Genomic DNA, 11,665 nt, shown 5'->3' on the forward strand with positions numbered 1-11,665 from the left:
AGAAAAGGCAATAGTGAGGTCAGTATGATCCACGTCTGTTGTATATGCTTATGAATATGTCAGTTTACTGGCAGGAGTAGCACACAACTTTAATCCCAGCATTCAGGAAGCAGAAGAAGAGGTAGGTTGGTCTGAGTTCAAGGCCATCCTGCTCAACAGAGCAAATTCTAGGCCAGCCAGAGAAACCCTGTCTCGAAAAACATGTGTGCATATATACATAATAATCAAATTAATTAATTCCTATTATCTTGAACTGTGATATTAAAGTGCCATCTTGTGGGTGTGTTACATATTCTCTGGGACAAAACTGTTTCCTGAAAGCTAAAGTTTAATCCTTGGATATATTACACCTTCAAAGACTCAGAAAGCAAGAGGTAGCAAGGTTGTCACAAATTTGAGGCCAATCTGATCTACATAAGGAGTTCTAAACTATCCAGGGCTGCATAGTGAGACACTGTTTCAAAACAAATAAATATTCTGGATTTTGTGTTTTCTTTCATTTTCTCTAAATGTGTATGAACGGTTTGCCCTCATGTATGTCTTTGTACCACATGTGTACTTGGTGTCCTGCGAAGCTCAGAAGAGTACTTTTGATTCCCCTGAAGTTAAGAGTTGTCAAGCAGTTACAAGCCACCATGTGTGTGCTGAGAACCAAACCCAGGCCCTCTGCAGGAGCAGCCAGTTCTCTTAACTTCAGAGCTATCTCTCCAACTCCAGATAATCTTATGTACTTCCAGGGGCTGAAGAGCTTGCTTTGTAGGTAAAACGCTTGCTGAACAGCAAGAGGACCTCAGTTTGGAGTCCGTGTGTAAGAGCCAGGTGCGATGGTGCCTATCTCTGTAGCCCAGCACAGTGGACAGAGGTAGTCAGAAGCTTACAAGCCAGCTAGTCTAGATGCAACGACAAGGTGCAGGTTCATTGATAGATCTTAACAATGAGAAACAAGGTGGACAGCAATAGAGGAAAACTCTTGACAGCAATCTGTACCCTCCACAGGGGCACTCATGTGAGCAGAGCTACAAACACGACACATACACAGACACAGATTTTAAGCAACATTCTACAATATATTTTTATGTTTTGTTTTTTTATTTTAAGGGAACAGGGTCTCATGTAACCAAGGTTGGCTTCAAGTTATGTAGCCTGGAATGTCCTAAAGTTTCTGACCTTCTGCCTCCACTTCTCCATTATAATACATATTTTCCTAAATGAGTAATTAATCACATCCAGCTACTAAATGTCTAGCTTATTTTCAGCTTTCACTATGACAGGCTAAATTACTGACAGTGAATGAGAGTTTAGTGATAGCTTATTTATCTGATACAAAGCATTAATCATGTGTCAGTAATGTAAAGAATCTGACCATGGTAGACTTACTCTCTAGATCTTGATATTAGACTCTAGAACCGAGAAATACTATTTGACTAATGCACACCCACATCTAGTGGCTTACTGCTGTAGCGAATGCAGAATTAGTGCCCAACCACAGCGTGGTTTAGTGATGTAGCGTCTTGCCCAGTGAGAGGGTAGAGCAGAAGTCCACCTCACTGGAAGAGAAGCTGTATGAACATGCATGGAGTCCAGGGAAGGGCTAACTGTTCCCCTTTGTTTTTTCCCTGTAGCTTCACAAACAAGCTGATATGCAAGAAGAGAAAAACAGAATCGAAAGAGTTCTTGGGGCTACTCTTTCTCCTGAACTGATTCAAAAAGTCCTCACTTTTGCACTTTCAGTAAGTTCTAAGTTACATTTCAAGAGAACTGCTGCTGAGCCAGGAGGTGGTGGCACAGGCCTTTAATCTCAGCACTCATGAGGCATGGATAGGAGGAGCTCTGAGTTTGAGGCCGTCCTGGTCTACAGCATGACAGCTACATAGAGATACTCTGTCTGGACAAACAAAAGAGAACTGGTGTTCGATGATGTATATGGAGTGTCTTTGATTCAGTACACTCCTGATGTTTGGGAGAAACTGGTCAGAGCTTTTGTTTTTGTTTGGGTTTCAATTTTATATTGCTTTATTTTTTATGTGACAGAGTGGGGGTGGGGATGATAGGTAAGTGGGTCTTCCTTCCATCTTGTGGTTTCTAACGATTGAGTCAGGTTGTGAGGCTTGGCTACTGTGCTAATCTGTCCTGCCCCACTGTAGTGAGAATTAGAACAGGTTGAAGTGAAAGTGGAGACCTTTGGAATCCCTTTCCTTCCCTGGGAGTGAGCAGTTTCCCTGCTTTTGCTTCTGTTCTCCAACAGTCTGCTGGATTCTCTGGTGTCAGGAGATACTCTAGATAGCTAGCCAGGCTTCTAATTCTCCTTTCCCCCTTAGGAAGAGGTACGTCCACAGGACACTGTGTCAGTAATTGGTGGAGTGGCTGGAGGCAGCAAGCATGGGAGAAAAGCTGCTTGGAAATTCATAAAGGACAACTGGGAAGAGCTTTATAATCGATACCAGGGAGGGTTTTTAATATCCAGACTCATAAAGGTAGGTGCAGTCTTGAGTAGCTCACTAATACTGTGTTTTTGAATGATTACCCGTGATCTATTAGAGTGTTGGTTCTCAACCTTCTCTGATGCCACCCTTTAATACAGTTCCTCATGTTATGGTGACCCCAACCATAAAATTATTTAATTGCTACTTTATAACTATAATTTTGCTACTGTTGTGAATTATAATACAAATCTGATATGTGTTTAGTTATATTGTAAATCGTGATCCACAGGTTGGGAAATCTGTGTTAGACCCAAGAATTAGGGTCTCTGCTCTTTACAAAGTTCTTCAGCCAGGTGTGCTGAGCTATGCTTGTAACCTCAGCACGGTAAACGCTTCAAGGGCTGTGGTTGCATCTCACTCAGAGGCCTGTTCTGCACTGGCCCTGGATTCAAGCCCCAGCAAAAAAAAGAAAAAGAAAAACAACCCAAAACTCTCCAATAGTTACTGGGGTTTGTTTTATAAGCATGCACATCCCCATCTTAATCTTCTGTGTAACAAACCTGAGTGGGAAAAACCAGAATTGTTTGTCTTCGGGGTTAAGTGGGTTTAATTGCCTAGTCTCTTTATTTCTCTAAATTATTTAACCTCTGGTTTGTTTTCAGCTGTCAGTTGAGGGGTTTGCAGTTGATAAAATGGCTGGAGAAGTTAAGGTAAGGACAGTACTGTTCACTTCTCAGTTTTCAGTCTAGAGCATACGTGAACTTGCCTTTCTTTCTCTTTTCTTTGCCTCCCCCACCCTCTTTCTTAAGTTATTTCATTTTGTGTGTATGAGTGTTTTGCCTGCATATATATGTGTACTCCATGCTTGCTTAAAGTAAAGAGTAAAGAGATCATAGGATCCCCTGGATCTAGACTTCTGGGAAGTTGTGAGCCACCATGTGGATGCTAAGAACCAGGTCCTCTGGAGCAACAAGTGGCCTTCACCTGAGCTGTGTCTCCAGCTCCATGAACCTTGTTTTAATATTCTAATGAGTATTGGGGTGGTGTGCTTTTGTGAGTCCTTGTGTCTTAGACAGATTTGACTTTGCCTTTAATATCTGAAAAGTCCACAGTAGAGAGATAATCAGTTTTGTGTAGACCCTTGCCCTTGTATCAATATCAGCATTTGGGGGACAAATTTATTCTGAGTGGGAAAATATAAAGCTCCATTATACTATAAACTTCATCTTAATGTCATTTATACTGCCAGTTTTACCCTTATCTTCTTGGAGGCAATATTGAGAGCTGTGATCTGGTTCACTGTAGGAGCCATTGTTAGAGATAAGATTTATAGCCAGGCAGAGTGGCTCAGGCCTAAACACAGAGACAAGTGGATCCCTGAATTTGAGACTAGCCTGATCTACAGAGCAAGTTCTAGGACAGCCAGGGCTACACCTATTTGGAAAAACGACAAAGGGGACAAAGGGCTGGAGAGAGATGGCTCAGTGGTTAAGACTTCTGCTCTTCCAGAGGTCCTGAGTTCAAATCCCAGTAAGCACATGGTGGCTCACAACCATCTGTAATGACATCAGATGCCCTTTTCTGGTATGTCTGAAGACAGCGACAGTGTGCTTATATATAATAAATAAATAAATCTTTAAAAAAAAACAAAGGGGAAACACAGGAATACATTTTACTATTTTTTAGGTCTTGAGAAAACAGTGAAATACTTGATTTCTGCTGTCATTTAATTTACATTATATATTGTATGTGAACAATTTCATTGTAAAGGTAATGAGACTACGAAGGGGAGACACCTAAATGGCTTAGGAGGTAAGGGAGTAGCAAAGTGAAGCTAGTGAGGCAGACGTTAGATTGCAGATGGGAACACTGTCTTATGCGGTCAGGTGAAGACAGGAGGATCACTGTGCTTCGAGGCCAGTCATGCTGCAGTGTGGATGATAGTTTGAGAAGGTTGGGACACTCATTCTTCCAGCATGAAAGACACAGTAGCTCAGAGAAGAATGATGGAGTCGTGGTGGGTTTTCCCAGTAAGCATTGGAGTATACGGGGTGAGATAGAGCCAGACTCTAGAGCCATGCTGGCCCAAACTCACTGTGAACCCCAAGGTGGCCTTGAGTTCATAATGATCCTCCTACCTCAGCCTCAAAAGTACAGGGATTATATAATGATTTATGAGCCACCACACCTGGCTTTCGTTAATCTTTAATTCAACAGTGTTTCTCTGTGTTCTGACCATCTAAGGCAACATTTCTCAACCTGTGGGCGGAGACTCCTGTGGGGGTCAGATGACCCTTTCACAGTGGCCACCTATGAAAGGCAACCATCAGGAGATGCAGATATTTACGTTACAATTCATAACTAGCAAAATTACAGTTACAATGCAACAATGAAAAGAATTTATAGTTGCAGGTCACCACAGCTGTGAGGAACTGTATTACAGAGTTTCGGTGTTAGGAAGGTTGAGAACCTAAGAGAAGAAAAAGCCAAGGAGGATACTTTCCTTGTGGAGCTTGCCTTTCAGCCCTGCACCGGGAGGCTGGGGCACATAGGTCTCTTATGCTAGCCTGGTTTATATAGTAGATTTCAGGACAGCAAGACTGTGTAGAGAGATTGTGTCCAGGTGTTGTCGATGGTAATGTTAGGACTGTTTCCCACCCCCCCACACCCCTCCCACCCCGGGATGGAACAGGAGGCGCCCTGCTGTGTCACTCCAGCCCTGAGAAGACTACAGAGCTGTGCTTCTTTGTAAATCCACTGTTGGTATCTGAAGTTTACATTTCCTCTGATGAGTTATTTTCCTCTCACCAGGACAGGCCTGGGACCATATGCTGGTTGTTGTTTTCAGATGCTTTGTTTGCTGTGAAGCCAGATGAACTAGTTAGAAAACAGTTTTGTAATTTTTAATAATAAATTCAAGAGGCATTTCTATGAAAAATGTAAAACTGTAGAGTAGAATTGGATTAGTGGCAGCATTTTAAGCTTGGTGGCTTCATTGCCCTTATGCGCTCATCATGGGGCAGCCTTGGGTCCTGAAGTGCCCTTAGAGCAGTTAACTTACTCAGTGAGTCGCCATCACCTTGACCAAGCCTAGATTCAGGTTCAATTTTGTCACATCCTAATTATGGGAGGCCTTTTAACATTGGCACATGGCACCGTCGTCTGCGGAATTCATACTTATAGCCATGAACTCAGAAGCAATTCCCTTTCAATGGCCTCACCTTCCAAATCCCATTAACATACTGTCTATATACAAGAGAGCTCAGTAAACTGCCCCATACATAAGTTTTGTTTTTTTGTTTTTTGTTTTTTGTTTTTTTTTTTTTTTTTTCGGAGCTGGGGACCAAACCCAGGGCCTTGCGCTTGCTAGGCAAGCGCTCTACCACTGAGCTAAATCCCCAACCCCCATACATAAGTTTTTTTTAGGTATTCTTAAAAAAAAAAAAAAAAAAAAAAAAATTTAAATTCTGAGTAGGAGAGAGAAAATACCCTGAAGGATTTGGAAGAGTCATAACAGGGGCGGGGGGTGGGGGGGGTGGGTGTAGACTGGATGGATGTGTCCAGGGCTTTCTGCAGGAGATCATAGCAACAGAGCCGGGGTGGGGTGGGGTGGGGTGTGGTGGGAGGACAGTGGAGATAACTAGAGTTTCGGGGCATAGGGAACTTGTCACTACATAGAGAATAAAGTGTGGGAAACCTAGGGAGGTGAGAAGGGCTAGGATTCTAGAGTAGGAGTGGGAACTAAGGAATCCTGGGGACCAGCATGAGCTTTCACATGCAGTTTTAGTCACAATTCTTCATAAAAGAAAGCATTTACCTGGGGATTTCCTTACTGTGTCCCAGGTTTGGGCTATGACCATGGGGAAACATGGAACAGTATCTGAGAGGAAGAACAACCCTGGGCCTGGCTTGGGCTTTGAAACCTCAAAACTCACTCCCAGTGACACACTTCCTCCCAACAAGGACACCCCTCTAGAAGGGTTACTTTTAATCCTGTCAAAGAGTTGTATTCCCTGATGACTAAAGGAATAGTCATCAAATCCATTCAAACCACAGGAACCACGTACCTTCTGCCAGAAGCAAGGAAAAGACCCAGTTTGGGTGACAGAAAACTCAGTTCACAACTTCCCAAGGGAAGCTGGCTTTTATCCCCAGAAATCCTTCTGAGGCCAGCCTGAGCTTGTTTGTAGACATGTGGAGGGCCTGAGATCTAACACACATAACTCTTTGAAATACGTTCCCGGGGTTGGGGATTTAGTCCCCAGCTCTGGAAAAAAAAAAAAGAGTAGAAATATGTTCCCAGAATAGGAATTGCAAGGCTAGGGGACACTTCCAAATGCTAGCAGCAGAGTGATGAAAAGGACAAAGTGTCAGGACCAGGGAGATGGCTCAGCGAGGAAAATCGCTTCCTGCCAAGCCTGAGGACTCAAGCTTGGATCTCCAGGGTCTGTTTGGTGGAAGGTGGGAACCCAAGAGTTGTCCTTTCGACCTCCACATCTCACTGGGCACATTCAAGCCCATAAATGTGTTAGAGGCAGTGCAAACTCTCTGGGTTCTTACAAAGGTCCTGAGTTCAGTTTCCTACACCCATGGCAGCTGGGTCACAACCACCTATACCTCCAACTTTAGGGCATCTGCTGTGCTCCTGGCCTCACAGACACACACACTTATACTTAAAATAAATCCTCAAAGCCAGGAGTTGGTGATTTAATCCCACACTTGGGAGACAGAGGCAGGTGGATCTTTGTGAGTTCAATCCAGCTTGGTGTACAGCCAGAGCTACTGAGAGAAACCCTGTGTCGAAAGAAAAACCAAAACAGTTAGCTAAACAGAATCTTCAGAATTCCCCACGCCCATGTGGCAGCTCATAACTGTCTGTAATGTCTCATTGGATCCCAAGCCCTCTGCTCATATGCAGACATATATGCAAGCAAATACCCATATGCATACAAATCTTAAAAAAAAGTGAGAGAATAGACCTAAGGAGAGTAGAGGACCTGAACATGCCATGCTCTGCTTGGTCCTGCCTTGCTCTTTTGTTTTCTGTGCAAAAAGCCTTGGGTAGGTAGCACAGGTGGCAGCTGGGAACCGGAAACATAGCTGGTCTATAAGGATAGAATAGCCCAGACTCTGAAGGCTGTTTGAGAAACAGAGCATTAAAATCTAAATTTTTAAATACATTTATTATGTTTGGAGTAATGTTTTTGATCTGTCTGCTTACATAAGACAATCGAGTTATTAGATAAATGGGTGGCTTCGGTAGGTTAATGATCATAAGCTGGGCTCTGCTCACACCTGCAGGCATGGCTGCATGTAGCTTTTGCCTGAGCCATGAATTAGACACACTGGTAGATAATTAGCATTTTAAAGTGCAGCAAGTCCCGTCTCTTACCGGTTTCTGTGTAGGTTTTGTGCTTTTGCTTGTTAAGGAGGAACCCTTACATGTATGCTCAAGGAGTTGCTCCTCTAGCCTACGGTGGCAGCGGTCAGCTCTCATGATGGAGACGGATGGGCCATCAGTTGTGCCAGCTGATGGCTTTCACATCGTCCCAACGTTGACTTCTTACTGCTGCTAACAGTGACTTCTGGATTGTTTTTATACCAGGCTTTCTTCGAGAGTCACCCAGCTCCTTCAGCCGAACGTACCATTCAGCAGTGTTGTGAGAATATCCTGCTGAACGCTGCTTGGCTAAAGCGGGATGCTGACAGCATTCACCAGTACCTCCTGCAGCGGAAAGCTTCCCCTCCCTCGGTGTGAAGCCTCTGCACCACGGTCGGTCTCACCGCCTCGCAGGGATGAGGCGGAGCTACCCAACAGCTGATTCACATGCCAAGAATTTGGAGTCTTAGACCAGTGGGGGTTGGACAATGAATGTAGTTAACTGGTTCCTGCTCACACTCCAGAATTAAATTCTATTGAAAAAAGGAAAATCAGCAATTCAGCAAAAAAATAAAATAAAATAAAAATGTAAATATGATAGTAATAAACTAGAGCATAACGAAACTGTGAAACTTCCTCAAGCCTGCCATGGTCAAAGTGTTAGTGACGGACATTGTTCTGTAGCCTACCAGAAGGAAGAGGCTTTGGGGCAAGGGGTTCTTGTGAAGTGGGTTCTACATGATGCAGCCTGACAAGCCGGGCATGTCCGTCACTGGGGATGCTGACCAGAAGGCTGGCCGCTGACTCACATAATGGAGTCTGTGCATAATTGCAAGTGGGTTTTCTTTTCCTTTTTGGCATGGGAACCGACCAGGAAGGTATCTTTTCCTGTATAACTCAATCTGAACCAAGGATTGTTGTTCCCTCCTTGCCTCCCTTCTGTGTGATCCCCACCCCCAAAAAAAGTATGAAAAGCTTTAAAAAACAAAACAAAACCACCCTCCCTCCCTTCCCAGGTTCTTCTCCCTTTAGCTCTGCCCAGCCCTGACCTGTCCTTAGATAACAGAAACACCTTTGATGGCCACGTTAAATAAGGGGAGCTGATATGCTTTTATTTTCTAAGATAACTTTAAAGGAACCCTAGAATGCATAAGAGGTGAAAGAGTAGAAATAAAGATCATCAGCTCGGCCTTTCTGCTCAAAACTGTCCCCGTTCCCTGACAGGCCAAATGCTGCCCCTCTTCCGAACAGTATCGGCGAGCTCTGGCTCACCACTTGTGCATGTGAGGGGCCAGTGGGGACTGCTGTGGGGCCCAGGTGTCCGCTGCACCGCTGTGTGGCCAGTGCGCCCACTAACGAGCCTCGCCACCTAACCCAGTGTGTTTTTACTAAGTCTCAGCCCCTCCTTCCCACCTCCTCTTTCTTCTCTTTCTTTTCCTTTTATTTTTTCGGAATCCTTTTATTTTGTGTTAACAGAAATTCATATTTGGTGTGGCTTAATGTATTTTGGAAGGTCATCAGATTGTGAGACTGCTTCCTTGAAACATTTTTGTGCTATTGTTTTAAAAAATAATAATTAAAAAACAGTTGGCGTTAATAAAAATGTCAATGTGAAGTTGATGGCCTGGTTCTTTCAGCTTCCTTGAAAGGAAACTAAAGTTTCCCTGTGCCTCAGGAGAATTACAGGAAGTCAGACAACCATAGGAGTTTTGAAAATTTGTATTACATTTTATATGTATAGATATATACATACCACAGTATGTATGTGGAGGTCTGACAACAACCGTGGGCACCACCGATTTGCCCCTGCCTCCTCCTGTGGTAACTGAAGATTTGAACTCAGATCATCTAGCTTTGTAGCAAGAACCCTTACTTACGGGGTTGGTGATTTAGCTCAGTGGTAGAGCGCTTGCCTAGGAAGCGCAAGGCCCTGGGTTCGGTCCCCAGCTCCGAAAAAAAGAACAAAAAAAACCCAAAAACCCCTTACCCCCAGCCATCTTGCCAACTCCCCATTTGTGTTTCTGAAACAGCCACATTCTGAAGCCTGGCTAGACTAGAACTTGCTATGGCAGCCCAGGCTGGGCTCAAGGAAACAATGGCCCCCTTCCTGCCTCAGTCTCCAGTGTTGGGATTATAGGCATGAGCCAACAAGCACAGCTTTATTACAGGATGGTGCTTTGTTTTGTTTTGTTTTTTTGAGTTTTAAGAAAATTCAAAGCCTGGTGGTGGTGGTGGTGGTGGTGGTGGTGGTGGTGGTGGTGGTGGTGGTGGTGGTGGTGGTGGTGGTGGTGGTGGTGGTTGTGGTGCACACCTTTGATCCAGCAGTTGAGAAGCAGAGGCTGGCAGATCTCTGAGTTCCTAGCCAGCCTGGTCAACAGCTAGTTCCAGAACAGTCAGGACTGCACAGAGAGCCCTGTCTCAAGCCAAAAAAGTAAAGAAAAGAAAATTCAAAGTAGGTATGGTTTGTGCCCCTAACTTCAGCATACAGAAGGTTCAGGCAGGAGGATTAAGAGTTTCAGGTTGCGTGGGCTACATTGCAAGTACCTGTCTCAAAAATATATATTAAGGGCTGGGCTTATCAAGAGAGCATTTGTGTAGCACGAACAAAGCCTGAGTTTAGTTCCTAGTCACAGTAAACAAAGTATGGTCTGGCGATGGGGCTTCTGGGTAAACTGCTCTGTGCACTTGAGGGCCTGAGTTCAGATCCCTAGCACCAACATTAAAAGGCTGTACTGGTGCTCACCTTGAATCCCTCAGGAGACAAAGGCAGGAAGGTCTTTTAAAGCTGTAATTGCAGCACCAGGAAGAAGTAAAATGTCTCAGCGTGTGAAAGCCTGTGCTACAAAACCTGACAACCCAAGTTCTATCCCAAGGCCCCACTCTGAGAAGGAGAGAGCCCACTCCAAGACTTACCCTTTGACCTCCACATTTTCTTAAAATTTAAAAGAGAAAATGCAGTCAAAGTATTTTATCACTCCCTGGCTTTCACTGTCAGGTCCTAAGAGCCCTTGGGGTCTGTCTACTAAAGACCACTGTGTCTGTCAAGGAGCCTTGCACAAGCAGACATAAGACAGGACACCTCTGCCCTGATAACACCTTGAGTGACTACTGTAACCCCAATTCATTCAGGATTGGCCTCCTACCTCAGCCTTTATTTCTATCTTCAACCTTATTCTCTGTCCTCAGTCTGGCAGATTGAAGTCCACTTACTGTGTCACCGCGCTGGTCAGCTGGCTTTGCTCATACTAATCTGCACCCTCCTGTGCTGTAGGCTCCCTTGTGGGCTTGGGTTTTTGGTTTGGTTGGTTTTCCCTTTTAGAGTAATTGTGAGGTAGAGTGGCTCACTCCTTTACTTTTGATTTATTTTTTATTTTCATGTATGCCTGTGTATCACACACATGCCTAGCATCCAAGGAGGTCAGAAGAAATCCCCTGCAGCTGGAATTACAGACAGTAGTGAGCAACCACGTGGGAATTGAACCCTGGCCCTCTCAAGACCAGCTTGCGTTTGTAACCTCTAAGCCATCCAACCCCTTTCTTGTGTTTTTGAGATACTGTTATTTGTATCCTCTGTTCCTTTGTGATGTGAGTTCATTTGCACTTCTGAGGAAAGCTGAAGCAGGCTCTAGAAGACTCAACTGGTAAAAAACAAAGGTCCCATGATTACTGTATTCAGAGTCTTAACAAGACCCAACCACGACACAAAGAACACAGTCCTCAGCTGTCCTCATCTGGAGCCTACTTCCTTGTCCCAGCCCAAAGTCAAATTCCTGCCTGAGCCGACTCCCAGTCCCTGCCCAATGTCAAGTTCCTGCCAAATTCTTAGAAGGCGGCCACAAAGCACAATAAATACAAATGTCAT

At 44.3% G+C, this 11,665-nt stretch overlaps 1 protein-coding gene across 3 annotated transcripts in view; it reads left to right on the plus strand.

The window, feature by feature from the left end:
* Nucleotides 1-9,418, plus strand: part of Npepps (aminopeptidase puromycin sensitive) — an 86,995-nt gene extending 77,577 nt beyond the window's left edge. For all 3 annotated transcript variants that reach the window (XM_032913936.1, XM_032913935.1, XM_032913937.1), the window contains 4 exons: nucleotides 1,623-1,730; nucleotides 2,319-2,474; nucleotides 3,086-3,133; nucleotides 8,029-9,418. In XM_032913936.1, the coding sequence (XP_032769827.1) occupies nucleotides 1,623-1,730; nucleotides 2,319-2,474; nucleotides 3,086-3,133; nucleotides 8,029-8,181 (465 nt within the window). In that variant the 3' untranslated portion in view covers nucleotides 8,182-9,418. The remainder of the gene's footprint in view (nucleotides 1-1,622; nucleotides 1,731-2,318; nucleotides 2,475-3,085; nucleotides 3,134-8,028) is intronic.
* The last annotated feature ends 2,247 nt before the right edge of the window (nucleotides 9,419-11,665 follow it).

This window comes from Rattus rattus, chromosome 9 (assembly GCF_011064425.1).
Source record: "Rattus rattus isolate New Zealand chromosome 9, Rrattus_CSIRO_v1, whole genome shotgun sequence".
Classification (NCBI taxonomy): domain Eukaryota; kingdom Metazoa; phylum Chordata; class Mammalia; order Rodentia; family Muridae; genus Rattus; species Rattus rattus.